General features: G+C 41.9%; 2 protein-coding genes across 2 annotated transcripts; one reads left to right on the forward strand and one right to left on the reverse strand.

Moving 5' to 3' along the window:
* Positions 1-1,130: 1,130 nt before the first annotated feature.
* On the forward strand, positions 1,131-5,925 carry kpna7 (karyopherin alpha 7 (importin alpha 8)). The gene is made up of 12 exons (XM_030064784.1): positions 1,131-1,291; positions 1,365-1,508; positions 1,581-1,666; positions 1,948-2,116; positions 2,296-2,395; positions 3,011-3,093; positions 3,471-3,557; positions 4,093-4,269; positions 4,567-4,800; positions 5,089-5,271; positions 5,485-5,631; positions 5,765-5,925. The coding sequence occupies exons 1-12, from the start codon at positions 1,226-1,228 to the stop codon at positions 5,849-5,851; spliced, it is 1,563 nt and encodes a 520-aa protein (XP_029920644.1). The 5' UTR covers positions 1,131-1,225; the 3' UTR covers positions 5,852-5,925.
* A 751-nt stretch (positions 5,926-6,676) lies between these two features.
* Positions 6,677-11,669, reverse strand: xpa (xeroderma pigmentosum, complementation group A). The gene is made up of 5 exons (XM_030063875.1): positions 11,253-11,669; positions 9,957-10,062; positions 8,880-9,042; positions 8,626-8,743; positions 6,677-8,319 (listed from the first exon to the last, which is right to left on the reverse strand). Exons 1-5 carry the CDS (start codon positions 11,545-11,547, stop codon positions 8,165-8,167), a joined length of 837 nt encoding a protein of 278 aa, XP_029919735.1. The 5' UTR covers positions 11,548-11,669; the 3' UTR covers positions 6,677-8,164.
* Positions 11,670-14,530: the final 2,861 nt, after the last annotated feature.

The raw sequence follows: 14,530 nt of genomic DNA on the forward strand, positions 1-14,530 counted from the left end.
CTCTCTCTCTCTCTCTCTCTCTCTGTGTGTGTGTGTGTGTGTGTGTGCGCATGTGTTATCAAGAGGAAATGATTGTAACTCAGCCGGGGGAAACCTCCAGTTCAGCGGTTATTGTTCAGCCCTTCCTGACTGCTGGAGAGGAACACGACTCTCCATCTCTTTTCTCCCTCTCCATCTCTCTCCCTTTATCTCTCGCTCACTTTATCTGTTTATCATCGCCTTTCTCAGCACTTCCCTCACCTACCAAAGTTATCAATTTTTTTTTTTTTAAGGAGAAGAGTTGACTGTCTTTCTAGTCTTCATGATATAAACTCATAGCATAAGCTCAATGCTATGGATTTAATGTTAAATTTAATAAATTCAAAGGAAGAAAAAGAACAAGAGCAGAGATAGAATACATTTTTGTTCATAATGATGATTGTTCGCCTTATGATCAGTAAGTGGAGGTTGGTGATACACACACACACACTGCTCCAGCTATATTATGCTGCCATCTACTGTCAGAGATGCTACATGGCATTTGCAGATACAGTAATACAAACTGATACAAACAATATCAACCCTTTTGTTTGTTTCTCATCAGAGCCACTGTAAATATTACGTCTGATAAAGTTGTGTTCACATCAGCTGTGACACTGATTGACTCACTGACTCACTGAGTGGTTTATTGTTGGATTCTGATGCATCAAGTTAATGAACCACAGTGTGTTTAGTAAATTAGTGTATATTATTACCTCTTTAGATATTTCTTAAAGGATTTTGTTTTGATTGTTTTAAATTATTCTGTGCATTTGCCATTTGTCCAGATGTGTGTGTCTGATAACATTTCCTATGTAATGAGTAATTACTAACTCTCAGCTTGCATGGAGACATTGTTGTTGGTATTATTATTGTTAGTGCTTTTATTATTTCATGGTCTCAGTGATGTTCTTGCCTCATCTTTAAGGTCTATTATAACAATAAAACTTGTGGTTTCTGCAAGGTGAGTGCGCCAAAGCCAATAAATTGCCAAAGCCAATTAATGCTCTTTGCTGGTTGGTTGATTGAAGCGCGCACGGGTGCACGTGATTCAGTGGTAGCCAATGGGGGCGTTACAGAAATCACTCTAAACCAGATTCACCTGAATGAGAATGGGCATGATATTTAAACTCCCTCAGTAGATTTTTTTTCTAGTGTGTTGCAGGTTCAGTCAAGGAGTTTTTACGCGTCCACCTCGAGGTCCACCATGCCCACCAAGAACGTCGCTGATGACCGCATCTCCAAATTCAAAAACAAGGGCAAAGATCCAGCGGTAAGTTGACATGACGTTTGGTAAGCCTGTTGCGCACGGTGTGTCCATTACGTTGTGTTTCCCATCTTTGCAGAAACTTCGTGACAAGAGGATCAACGAGTGCGTGGAGCTGCGTAAAGCCCACAAGGACGAAAACTTTCTGAAGAGGAGGAACATCACTCTGTCCTCTCTGCCGGATGAGGAGGCCCTCTCGCCTGACCACGTCCTCGATGAGAAGGTTCACAATTAATTTCCCGCAGTTTAGTCAGAACTGTCCAACCTGTACCTTACACCTCCTTCTGTTAAATAGGTGAACTCCCTGACCATCGAGGATATAATTAAAGAAGTGAACAGCGACTCCAGGGAGTCTCAGACTCGTGGTTGCCAGGCTGCCAGGTGAGCTGCTGTAATTTATTCAGTTTATTCCTGTTAATGAAAGCGTCCCAAGGGATTGACACCTGATGGGAGAAATGTAATGATGGTTCTTTTGTGCCTCATTTCTCAACATTAATAAATACTAAGATGAAACTGAGTCCTCATGGTGTCTTTATCAAACATTCTCACTTGGCAGAATTTGAATGGGCACAAATGAATTGTGAACATAAAAGAGAACCAAACTGAACATCCTCAAACATGACAAAACTGCAGTGACTCAGACTGCTCCTGCCTCTCCTCAGGAAGCTGCTGTCTCGGGAGCGTAACCCTCCTCTGAAGGAGATCATCGATGCAGGGCTGCTGTCCCGCTTCGTGGAGTTCCTGGGTATGGACGACGAGCCAACTCTGCAGTTTGAAGCCGCCTGGGCCCTCACCAACATCGCCTCTGGGACGTCCTGGCACACACAGCAGGTGAATAAGGCTGCTGATATGAAGTAGATCTATGGCTTGTCTATGAAACATGAGTGGTATAATGCCACCATTTAACTTTCAGAGTCAATGAAACCTTAAAAACTTGAAACCCAAAGTTAGGTTTGAGTGTCAGGCTCAACACAACTTGTCTGTTTATTTTTATTTATTTATTTTTAAAGGTGGTGGAGCATGGGGCAGTTCCAGCTTTCATCTCCTTGCTGGCCTCACCTTTGTTGCACATCAGTGAGCAGGCAGTCTGGGCCCTAGGGAACATTGCAGGTAAAATACTGATGGGCGAATCAATATAGTGGCATACTTTTTTTTTTTTTTTAAATAAAATTTTTACATGATTGACAATGAACACAATAGACCACAAGAAGATGACAGAGGAAGAATGGAAATGAGATTTGTTTTGGGTAAAGGATAGCTTAAACTGGCTGGTCATATTGTAAGTGCCAAGCATGGGATGTCCCATACTGCAAATTTGTAAAAGTTGCCTTCCTGCTGGATATTGAGGTACTTGGCCTGAACTTTTTTTAATAGATGGATACTCACTTGACATTCCACTGAGTATAATGCCATGAATTAAAAAACATGAAAATGTCTCTCGCTGAAAGTGAGGTGCATTAGTTCTTCTGTGTGAAGGTTTCACATCACTGAAGTTTAAATTCAGTCACTATTTGTGCTCAAGGAATTTAAAGCTTATCAGGTGATACTGACCCTTGAATAATCTCTTATGTGCATGCATGATTAAAGTTCTGTTTGTAAATGGGCACAGGTTTCATAATTCTTAGCTGTCATGCATCAGTTAGTGGTCACAAATCAATTAGCTTGGCCTTCCTAGGATGAAACGCTCACTCTTGAATCACAGTATTTAAGAAACTTCTTCACCAGGTGATGGTCCAGCGTACAGAGATGCTCTGATCGACTGCCATGTCATCCCTGCCCTGCTGGCTCGTATCACACCGGAAACACCAGTGAGTTGCAACCAAACTTTAGTGGTCCAGTCCTCCAGTTTATTCAAAACAGCAGTTTGTGTGAGGGGGAAAATTGGTCAACAGTTGATATTGAAGCAATTAAACAGTGAACTTAATTAACTTGGTCCATTTAGGCCTACTCAAACTGCCCCAATATGGTTTTCAGTCATGTCTGCACTTGACATCTATACATTGCCAGGCCTCTGCAGCTTGGGGTGCAGGGTTATCAAAATATTCAAGCATGTGGGAACCTTCCAGGAAAAGCCTGTTACCAGTCTCTGTTACAAAGCTGACCATGTGCTTGGATGTATCAACTAAAATTATGACTGACCTCAATGGACATTTTACTCTAATCGTGTTACTTTCATTTCATCCAGGTGGGTTACTTGCGCAACCTGACATGGACACTGTCTAACTTGTGCCGCAACAAGAACCCATTTCCAGCTGTGTCTGCAGTCCAGCAGGTAAAGGAACAAAGTCCCCATGAAATGACCTCGCATGACTCCGTTTTTTTTTTTTAAATGGTGAAATCACCCTGCAGTAGTGCGTGTAAATTTCAACCAATAAAACATCACAGATCTGTAAGCATCTTCTCATCCAAACTTCAAGTAAAATTGTATCTCCCAAATGGAGATCCTATTGGTTTGCACTTGTGAACGACCCTTCCCTGCAGACTGTCCTTCCTAAACATCCTTTTTCAACAGGAACTAGATCAAATAGAAAGTAAGCCCATTTCATAGGGTCTTTAAACCTGGGTGCTTTCGACCCTCCAAGAGTTTAACATCTTGGTTATCGTTGGATTATACCAGTTCTGGTGTTGCTCCTGAATAATGAACTGTCCCCCTCAAATCTTCAATCGGCTAAACTTGGATCATAGGCATTTCTTTTTTGCCTGCAGCCAAAAAGGTTGAGACCCAGTGCCACAGATAGCTTTGGTAACATTAAGTTGTCCACTAATGCCAGCATGTTGACTTATTGAAACTTTATCATTTTCATCAGATGCTGCCCTCTCTGATCCAGTTGCTCCACCTCAGTGATAAGGACATCCTGTCTGATGCATGCTGGGCCATCTCCTACCTCACAGATGGCTCCAATGAACGCATTGACGTTATAGTGAGAACCGGCATTGTCCCTCGTCTTGTGGCGCTCATGGGCCACGAGGAGCTCAGTGTGCTGGTAAAACTTCTCCAGATTTCACCCAACTGGAGTGTTGTGATAAGAGGGAGATTGCTTTTAATTTGAGGGGTTTTCAAACAGACCTAATCATGCAGCCTAGATTTGAATCCAAGTCTTAAGGTCATACAGATTCTCTCACTGGCTCTTGATGAATCTGTAAAACCTGATCAGCCTCCTAAATGTAGTTTGCCCTCCTGATTGTCAGGCCAGGCAAATCTGTTGTGAATTGTCCAAAAATTCCCCTGTGTGGCCCTAGCCTAAAGCTAACTACTCTGAACTTGGTCTCTAAACCTCCAGACCCCAGCTCTTCGCTCCATCGGGAACATCGTGAGTGGCTCAGACCTGCAGACCCAGATGGTGATTGATGCTGGCGTCCTGTCAGTCCTGCCTCAGGTGATGAGGCACCCCAAGGCCAGCGTGCAGAAGGAAGCAGCGTGGGCCTTGTCCAACATTGCAGCAGGACCCTGTAAGCAAATCCAACAGGTCATCACCTGTGGCCTGCTGCCTCCACTGGTAGAGCTACTCAGGAATGTGAGTACAGCGGTTACATTAGACTTGGGTTATTAAGAAATGTTACGTGAGGTTTACATGTCTAAGAAGCTTGTTCTCAACTCAGATGGTATATTTCAGAATGTACAGTTGAAAAGCATTGGCCCTCAGATCTATGGATTGTACTAAAAATGTTGCCTTTAAAGCATTTCATCAGTGTTTTTAAGACTGAACTTTGTCTAATGAATAAATTGCATGGATCTGAGTTTGAATTTGACTGACAGAAATGAGACAGAAGTGGAATAATCCATGTTATCGACTGTCTCTCAGGGAGACTTCAAGACTCAGAGGGAGGCAGTGTGGGCAGTCACAAACTTCACCAGCGGGGGCACTGTGGAGCAGGTGGTCCAGCTGGTGCAGGGTGGAGCACTGGAGGCCATCATCAACCTGCTGCAGGTCAAAGATGCCAAAACCATCCTGGTGATCCTGGATGCCATCAACAACATCTTCATGGTGAGGTTTCTCCAGATTACTCGTAGACCCTGTAAGCTAGTCTGTATCTGAACTGTGCCAGGGAGTCTAATGTTGCATTTCGACTAGTTTTGACAGTCTCAATCTCTCCAATATGTTGCAAAACAAAGTATGCAGATGACCAGAGACCGTAAACTGCAGACCACTGAGTTGTGTGATGCTAACATTAGTGCTGCATGTGGTGCCCTCATCCAGGCAGCAGAGAAGCTGGGTGAGACGGAGAAACTTTGTCTGTTGGTGGAAGAATTGGGAGGTTTGGACCGAATTGAGATGCTGCAGAACCATGACAATGAGATGGTGTATCAGGCTGCACATAATCTCATAGAAAAGTTCTTCAATGATGTGAGTGGCTGAATTTATTTTGGGTCTTTCAGGGTCCAAATTCTGAAGTTATGATTCGTTATACTAAATCTGTTATATTTTACTTTGTGCACAACAGCATGTAAAGGTGATTTTTAATTTGGCTTTCTTTCAGGATGAAATCAAGGAACTGAAGGTGGATACCACAGATGATGCATTTGTCTTCCAGACCTCTGAAGCCGAGAAAACATTTAAATTTTAATATCTTGCTCTGTCAAGGATGTGTGTTTCAGATGAATGTTGCATTTCTAAATAAAATATTTTTGTGATACCCATGGTGTTTGTGGCCCTGTACTCTTGACAGTGAGATCTCCAAAGACTTGATTTTATTTTCCCCTTAAATCAGGTTTGTAGAAGTGCTCTTCAGGATGAAAAGGCAACAGCAGTGTTGGGTTTGGCAGATGAGTTTTAGCTGTCATCTCTTCTGTCTTGGTTCATCTATTTTTAGTGAGCTTTTAGTTACATGAGCAACATTGGTCAAGTATTATTCTGTTTGTCAGTATTGAGCCCCTGGGGTCAGCTGAGATGACATGCAGCAAGGGACCTGAGGTTGGATTTGAGCCCTGGTACATGGTGTGCTCTCTTATCCGGGGTAAGCCACCAGGCGCCCCAAAGGCTCTGCACTTCTATTAATTAGAATGTTAATTCTTTTGATTGGCGGGGCCTGCAGATGTGACTGCACTCCCCTCGAGGGCTCCAGTGGAGAGGCTCTTCAGCACTGGTGTCAAATATTTAAGCTCAGGGAAACCAGCTTGGTGATGCCAAATTGGAGAATGTCAACAAAAACGTTTGAACTGCTTGGGATGGTGGATTTGATGGATTAAATTGCTAATATCTTTCAGTTTGCTGGGCTATAGGTCTGACTCTTACATTCAAAATACACAAAGAAGCTCGGCTGCTAAAATGAAAATGTGTTAAAAGTTAAATGCTATGTGTTTAACTTTTTTTTTTTCCAGAGTCGTGCCTTTTCTCAGGGCAAATAAAGTCAGGAAGACAGAGTCAAACAGTGAGAATATACACACAAAACTTCTATTACAAAGATAAAAACATTTTTATATTGTCATTCCAGGAAATCACATCAAGTTGTTCCTGTTCACACAAACGTACACTGTGATACAAGCACCATCATCATGAAGTTGGTATGAAGCTTATTTCCTCATTGTTGATATTAAATAGCATAAAATAGTAGTTCAGGGTTGCCACTGTCTGATACTGCATGTCTTCACCATTTCCAAGCAATTTTGAGGCACCATATTTACATTTACGCAGTTATGACACAAAAGAGAAGGAGCGTTGGTCTCGGGAGCCTTCAGCACACCACCCAAAAACTTTACTGCTACCAGGTGCAACCACCCATAGCCACAACATGGAATAAAATTATGTCATGGCAAGCAACATGGCTGTACATGTTTGGATGATGGATTTTGTACAAAAATTCAAAACAAAAAGGTGTTGGTGACAGCACATCCCCAGAGCAAACCCTGATAAACACACTGATAAATTAATCCACTCCAGGAGTTTCTTTAGAAGTGCAGCCTATGCATTAAACTATACTTATTTATTTATTTTTTTAAAGAGAATTTAATTGTAATGCTACAAATGCAAATGAGACAGAAAACATCATAACAGAAGTTGTGAATTTGATGAGTCATAGTAGGTATCGCACTGAGGACTGTTTTGTCCTACCCTTGCTGACCTTTAAATTAATAATACAGATGTGATATTCAAAATATTAACACGAAGGAAATAATGGGGAGGGGCAAACAGGAAAAGAGGAATTCCTCTGGGAAACAAACTGTGAGTTGTATGTCCACCACAAAAACAAAGAGAGCTCAACAGTAACCATTCTTTTATTTATGATTCATGTTTCTAAAACGCAGCAAAGCTCGGCTAACCTGCAGTTGAGTCACTGACTGCAACCCCAAAAATCACCGGTTTGACGCTAGATACAATTTTCAAATTTCAATAAAGTGCCTTCTACAATTTTTATATTAGGAAATCCTTACTTGAGCTACGTTCAAGGAACAGAAACTATAGCAACAGTACTAGACTGAAATGCGATGTGTTGGTGGCTAAAAATGTAAGTCTGAGTAAAGTTATCAGCACTACAAACCTCTCATTTTTGGGTGGCGCTGGGATTTCAGATGGAAATTACAACTGTGTTCAAAAAAGGAAAAAATCAATGCGTTCAACAGAGTGAGTATGGCCCCTTTGTGTTGCTTACAAACAAGACTTAGGGATGTGATGAGGAGAACGGAGAGAAAAAATGAGAGGAGAAGCACAGATGAGGGAGAAAAAGACATTTGGAATGAATGGGAGCGTGTCGAAAAAAAAAAAACTTTCAAGATCCAGGGGAACAAGTTGCTTGAGGGTTTCCATTTAGAGGTAGTTTGATGGGTTTGGATCTCAGATGCTCCCCACAGAAGCAACAGAAACCTTCATCCAGCATTATGGATACAATTTAATAAGCCTGTAACAGCCAGTGTGTGTGTGTGTGTGTGTGTGTGTGTGTAATCTACATCTTCTCGTAGGTCAGTTCATGTCCACAGGTGGTGCAGGTTTTCTTGTAGAGGTCCTCCTCTGCGTCGACCACCTCCTCGGGGCCGTACTGATGCTGGTGAACGCTGGTGTTTTTGGTCCACATGCTGCTTCGCACCGCCCTGCGCAGCTCTGGCACATGAACACACACACACACACACACCATGGACACATTTATAGTTTGTCCAGTCCTTAATTCGTCATTCGTTTGACTGTCTGCACGACCAGTTCACGACACCTGCACCAGCAATTAATTTATCAATAACATAATATAAGATCAAGCTTTATATTTAGAGGAAATTCTACCTGAGATGTTATTCTAGCTATCAGTAATTCAAGCTGCAGTTGAGAGATTCTCCACATGGCTCCACTGTGGCAGCGCTTGAGCATCAAGTCGAGATGTTTTCAGCAGAAACAAGAAGCAAACAGGACACCAACCTTTGACCTTCTTGTTGAAGCGCTTCTGTTTCTGCACCTCTCTGTTCTCCTCCCTCGTTTCTCTGGCCTCCTCGAGAGCCTCCTCCGAGCCCCACACCTCCATACACCTCTTCTCCACCTGCAGCACACACACACATAATGTAGGTACACAGAATACCTTTGCAAGGAAATCATACTGATCCATGAACGGTGGAGTCACAGAAATAGAATGGCACTGGAACAGACATCACCCCCCCTTTTCTCCCAGTCTGTACCTGCAGTTTGAGGTAGAGCTTCATGTCTCCCCAGCGAGAGTTGTGGGGGTTTTTCTTCAGGATGAACTTGAGTGGAGGCTCTCTCTTGTCCAGGTCGCAGTCCTTCAGCAGGTAGTGCTGCTTGGCCTCGGTGCGGGACACCAGCTTGTGCTTCTCATTGTCTCTGACAGGAAAAGACGACCAGCCTGTTAATCTGTTTATTCTATTTTCCATCGCGTGATGAGAATCAAGCAACACCTAAATCTGCAGAGAATGAAATAAAAATTACCAGAGAACATGCAAAATCCACTGGAAATGAATGAGTTACTTGCAAAATTCATTACACCAAATTTAAGACTTTTTAAGATTTTTTACATTTCCCCAGAACAGAATAGAATAGAATAGAATAGAGTAAACGACAACAATTAACTATTCTTGATTGAACACAGCAGTTCTGTGACTACACATAGATGGGTAAAATAAGAAAGAGCATCACAGGAGATGAAACATTTGGGGACATGAGATCAAATAATGTTTGTTAAACAAAATATGTTTGTCATGTGGGTCAAAGCGTGACGGTGCCCCGGTTTCAGTTCCACTCTGAATAACGCACTAGTTTGAAAATTCAACGCACTGGACAGAGAGAGCAGAGATGAACTGGGAATGGAGCTGAACAACAAAACATCCAGTTACATCTATTTTTTGATTTAGTGCCTGAAACAAAAGCAGCTCAACACATTCACTTTAAAGAGGAGGGAATGTGTTGTCTTATTGTCTTTTATCTCAAAAAACATGTAATTTATCATCGCCTAAAAAATGTTTTAGTGTGTCTGATCCCTCTATTGTCACTAACCAGACAGGCAAGTAAGATAATACAGCAGAAGAAAGCAAAACTGGCATGACATTTATCTTATTTCATTTTCATTTAATTTCCTTTGTTTTATTACTTTGTTACTTTCTTTCTTTGTCACATTGTTCAGTTTTCAGGCTCAAGGATGATGATGCATTATGTGTTATGGGATATATTGTGTACAAGATGTCCAGAGATGCACGTGTGTGTGTGTGTGTGTGTGTGTGTGTGTGTGTGTGTGTGTGTACCTGCACTTGTCGCAGACAGACAGGTCAAAGCTGTTGCTGAGATAAGAGTCCATGAAGGGTTTGTCACAGTCGTCACACACCAGGTAGTCTGGCTCGATTACCGGAGCTGGAGGTAGAACACACACACACACAGACAGACACACACACACAAGCTACTACTCAGTCTAAATGACCATAAGCAGCATGCACACACACTGAGACTACAAAGGAAAAACCAACATAAAGTGTCTTCGTGAGGTGTTGGGCCAGCAGAGCTCCCATTCTTCCAAAGGTAATTACACACAGAGAGGGATATTACTGTGACATTATAGTGCATAAACCTCTCATTATACAGACAAAAGCACATTTAAGAGTTCAGTGATGTGACTTGGGGCAGCTCTATCGGTGTTCAAGGTTTTCTGTGTTTTTTTTTTCACATTTAAAACATATTTCTGATTAATCAAAATGCAATTATACTTGCACAGATGCAAATATTTGTTAGCCAGACTAACTACTAACTGAATCGCCATGGCTGAGTCAGGAAAAAGTAAGGCTAATCACAAAAATGAGGAGCACAGGCCATTTTTACCTGAGAGGGAAGAACTGTATCTTTATGCAGGGCGAAAAATATAAAATATAAAATAGAAACCCTTTTGTTTGATAGGCCACACATCACTGAGCCGTAATTTCGTTGCATTATTATACATATATGATTGTGCAATGACAATAAAAATCTATCTATCTATCTATCTATCACTGTCACATTTTAAAGCTTCAAACCTGGAGAGCCATTTCACATTGTCTTTAAAGACAGACAAGAGGAAGGGGGCCTGGCCAGGGAAACAATTACAAATTCAGACAGAATTTGCCCTCAAACCCTTAACTACATTTTTAAATGCCCCTATCAGCTGATCTAGCTGCATGTCTGTCTGCAGGCTGCAGCAGCAGACAACACAAAGGCCTGGGTGCCAAATTCAGAGCGCACAGGTGTGTGTTCCTCACACTCCAGTCATCACTGACACACACACACACACACACACTTGACTTTCTATCTTTGTGAGGACATTATATTGACCTCCATTCATTTTACAGCCCTCTACAGCATTTCCTTACCCAGTGTATGCCTAAAACAAAACCCTAACCCTAAATTTAGCCAAACCCTAATTCTAATCTCAATCCTAATCTGACCCAATAAGACATAATTTGCCTTTGTAGCTGTGAGGACCCACAAAAATGTCCCCATGTATTCTGGTCCTCACTTACTTACAAGTGCACGCACGCGCACGCACACACCCACACCCACACCCACACACACACCTGGCTGATGCACCACCTTCTTCTGGACGCCCTCTTCCTCCTCTCCGTCCTCATCTTCCTCGATGAAGAACCCGGCTCCGGAGTCGATGGTCTTGGACACTTTGGCCGAGGTGGCGCCCTCTCCGGCGGCCAGAGGGCGGCTCGCCAGCCGGGCTTGCCGGAGCATTAAGGCTCGCTGGCGGTTCCTCTCGATTTTCGCCCGCATCGCCGCAGAAAGCTCCGCCGGTTGGCTTTTAGCCGGCACTTCCGGATCTGGACCCGAACCGGCCACTTCCGCCGACTCTACCGACTCCATTCTGCCTCCTCAGCTGGCGATCAACAAATGAAACTAATTAAAACACACTTCTTTTGTCTTGGGAGGCACAGACCACCCTACCGCCGCCGTTACACAACATCTCGACAGCTGCGTGCTTCCGGGTTTTGACTCGCTCCTCCTATCCGCCTAGTCCCGCCCCTTCACAATAAAAGCCCTGAGTGAACTTATATTGCTGTCATTGTTTATGTGAACTACAATGGGAAATAACCGCTTGCATAGGAGATTATGTGAATGGCTAAATTCAATACAAATACTTCTTGTAAAATGGAGAAGCTGAGAAAAGGGAAGGATATGCTCCCTAGAGACTTCCAAAATTTATTGGGGAAAAAGTGGGGTAGTGATGAATGACACAATATTATTTGGTCAAATTGCTAAATGGATAATGTTCTCACCAAATATGGCAATCTTGGTGTGAGACTGGGGATAGAGAAAAGGTCATACTTTCACTTTGATAGACAGGGTTAATCCTCTGTGGGGCATGAATGTGCTCACCAAATGTCATGGCAGTCCACCTGATAGATTTTGAGATATATTAAATAAACAGACAGACACACTGACCAACATAGTCATCCTCAAGCCTGTCCTGTTAGATGGGAGAAAAATTAAAGCTTTTACTTGTTCCTGCCATTACAGCCGCCACAGTGAAAAGATTCCTACTGCATCTTTGGGGATCTTGTACATCACAGATTTTGACCAATATTTTTTTCCCCCTGAGGTTTCATCAGAATTCCTGGACCAATGTACTGAAAGAGTAGCTATCGAAAAATATTTCTCATCACTGGACAGCTGACAATGAATGTTTCTTTTTTTCATCTGCTCTCTTGGCCATCTATGGTAATGAGATGAATAAATAACAAAATAAAACACCAAAGACTGTGGGCTGGCTGGATGACAGGGGTGTAGCCTGTTCACAAAATTAGGTTTGAGGACTGGTGTTGTGTTGTCATGTTGTATATAGCTATTGTTAGTGACCATGTGGAAATGGCAGACAGACAGGCAGACAGACAGGCATGGTGAACTGCAGACTGACAAGTCAGTCAGACAGACACGGCCAGACAGCGACATAGTGTCTGTGATTGGATTGTCTTCAGCTGTCAGACATAAAAGTGGAGTGGCAGACACACAGGTAGTGGATATCTCGTTTATTCCCTGTCCTCAGGTGTCTCTTGAATCCCTGTTGGATTGCTCCGACCGTGGCAGAGGTCCACGTGCCGCTGCAGAGATGCCTGTGTCTTTGCCGCAGCCAAACATCCAACAGATGACACTGCAAACCAGGCCGGGATCGAAACTGTTGAAAATAATTCTTTGAGGTCTTGTGAAGAAGCTCATTATCCACAGGGAGGCAGACTGAACCAACGGTCACCAGAGCTTTCCTGTGGTTGTATAAACTTTCTGGTCACTTGCCAAACTTGGTAAGCTACGACAAACCTTTAAATGTAGTTGAAATAGACAGTCATGTAATTCTGCAAAATTACTGGTGTTGTTTAGTTTAACGGAGTCCTGTAGATGAGCTGTAACATATACAGCATATGGAAAGAAATCAGTGGTGGGCCAAGAATCGAGCCTTGAGGTACACCATACATAGTGAAACATAAGAAATACACTTAGAAATAAATTTTGTTTGACAAGTGAGATAAAAGCCAGTATAGGTCAGTTGATAATAAGATTGACTGTAGTCAGTGGTGTTAAAGGAATACTCCAACATTTTGGGCAAAATACCCTTTTCCAGACTTACGCAGATTGAGACAAGATGTTTGATACCATTTTCACCTCTGTACATCCAGTGGTTTTTTTCGTATGTGTATTTATTTTGTGTTAGCTTAGCATAAAGACTTGAACTCTATGGGAGTCATTAGCCTAGTTCCGTCTAAGTGGAAAAATGAATATGTGTATTTCAAGACCACATTATACACTGTGTGAAAAACGAAGCTTCTGAGTTGCTCTAAAGTCTGTTTTTTCAATTTGACATTATTTAGGAAATTGCTAAACAGGCCAAAGACTGTAATCTAACGCCACATTAATCAATCCACATGAATAATGAGATTAAAGTTTGTTCTTTCTTATAATACTGAACAGTGAGTCCTAAACAAACCAGTCGGTTATAGTCGGCTGGTGCAACAGGCAGTTTGACCATCAACACCAATACTGAAAATCTGAGTTTTCATTTATTTTATCACACTTTATACAGAGTGGAATGATATGAGTTTTCACAGTATTATACATGATTCAAGTAGTACATGAATGTGATTCCATTATTTGCACAATTTAAGGTAAATATAAAAGTGTTTGCCATTTTGTCATGGCATCCCAGCTGGTCGAGGAATAACTCTGTGTACCTGTAGATGTTTCTAAAGCGACTCATTCATACACACATTTTTGACATTCAGATGATCCATCCAGACACGGTTCATAAATCATATTGTGTAGCGAGGTTAAAACTGAAACTGCAGCCTGAGAATATAAGATGCATTTAAAATGTGCAAACAAAGCGCTGACTAATATGTACAGCCTATATAGAAGGATGAGATTTTTCATGGAAGTTTTGCATTACAGATTACAAATATTTTATACACAAACATCACTTACACAATATAACACTGACATTTTTGACAATGCAAAAGGAGAGATTGGGAAGGGGGAGGGCCAAATTACAGAAAATAACATGTTTTAAAATCATTTAAAAAAAGAATGAAAATAGATTGGGTTCACACAGTGTCAGAAAGTCATTTTTTTTAAGCCTTTGGGGGTATAGACCTGATTTTTCCAAACAGGTAAAATCAGTTGGACCTCTTGCTGTCTGCACAGACATGACAAAGTGAGATGTGTTAAACAGCAGACTAACTGTGTTTGTGCTACTGGGAAGCCTGCCAGTGCAGATCCAAATGAAATTAAAATTTCATCGATAAGACAAAAACAAGAGGAAAGAGTTTGATGTCACTGATAATTATATTCACTGATAATA

This window comes from Myripristis murdjan, chromosome 1 (genome assembly GCF_902150065.1).
Source record: "Myripristis murdjan chromosome 1, fMyrMur1.1, whole genome shotgun sequence".
Taxonomy (NCBI): Eukaryota; Metazoa; Chordata; class Actinopteri; order Holocentriformes; family Holocentridae; genus Myripristis; species Myripristis murdjan.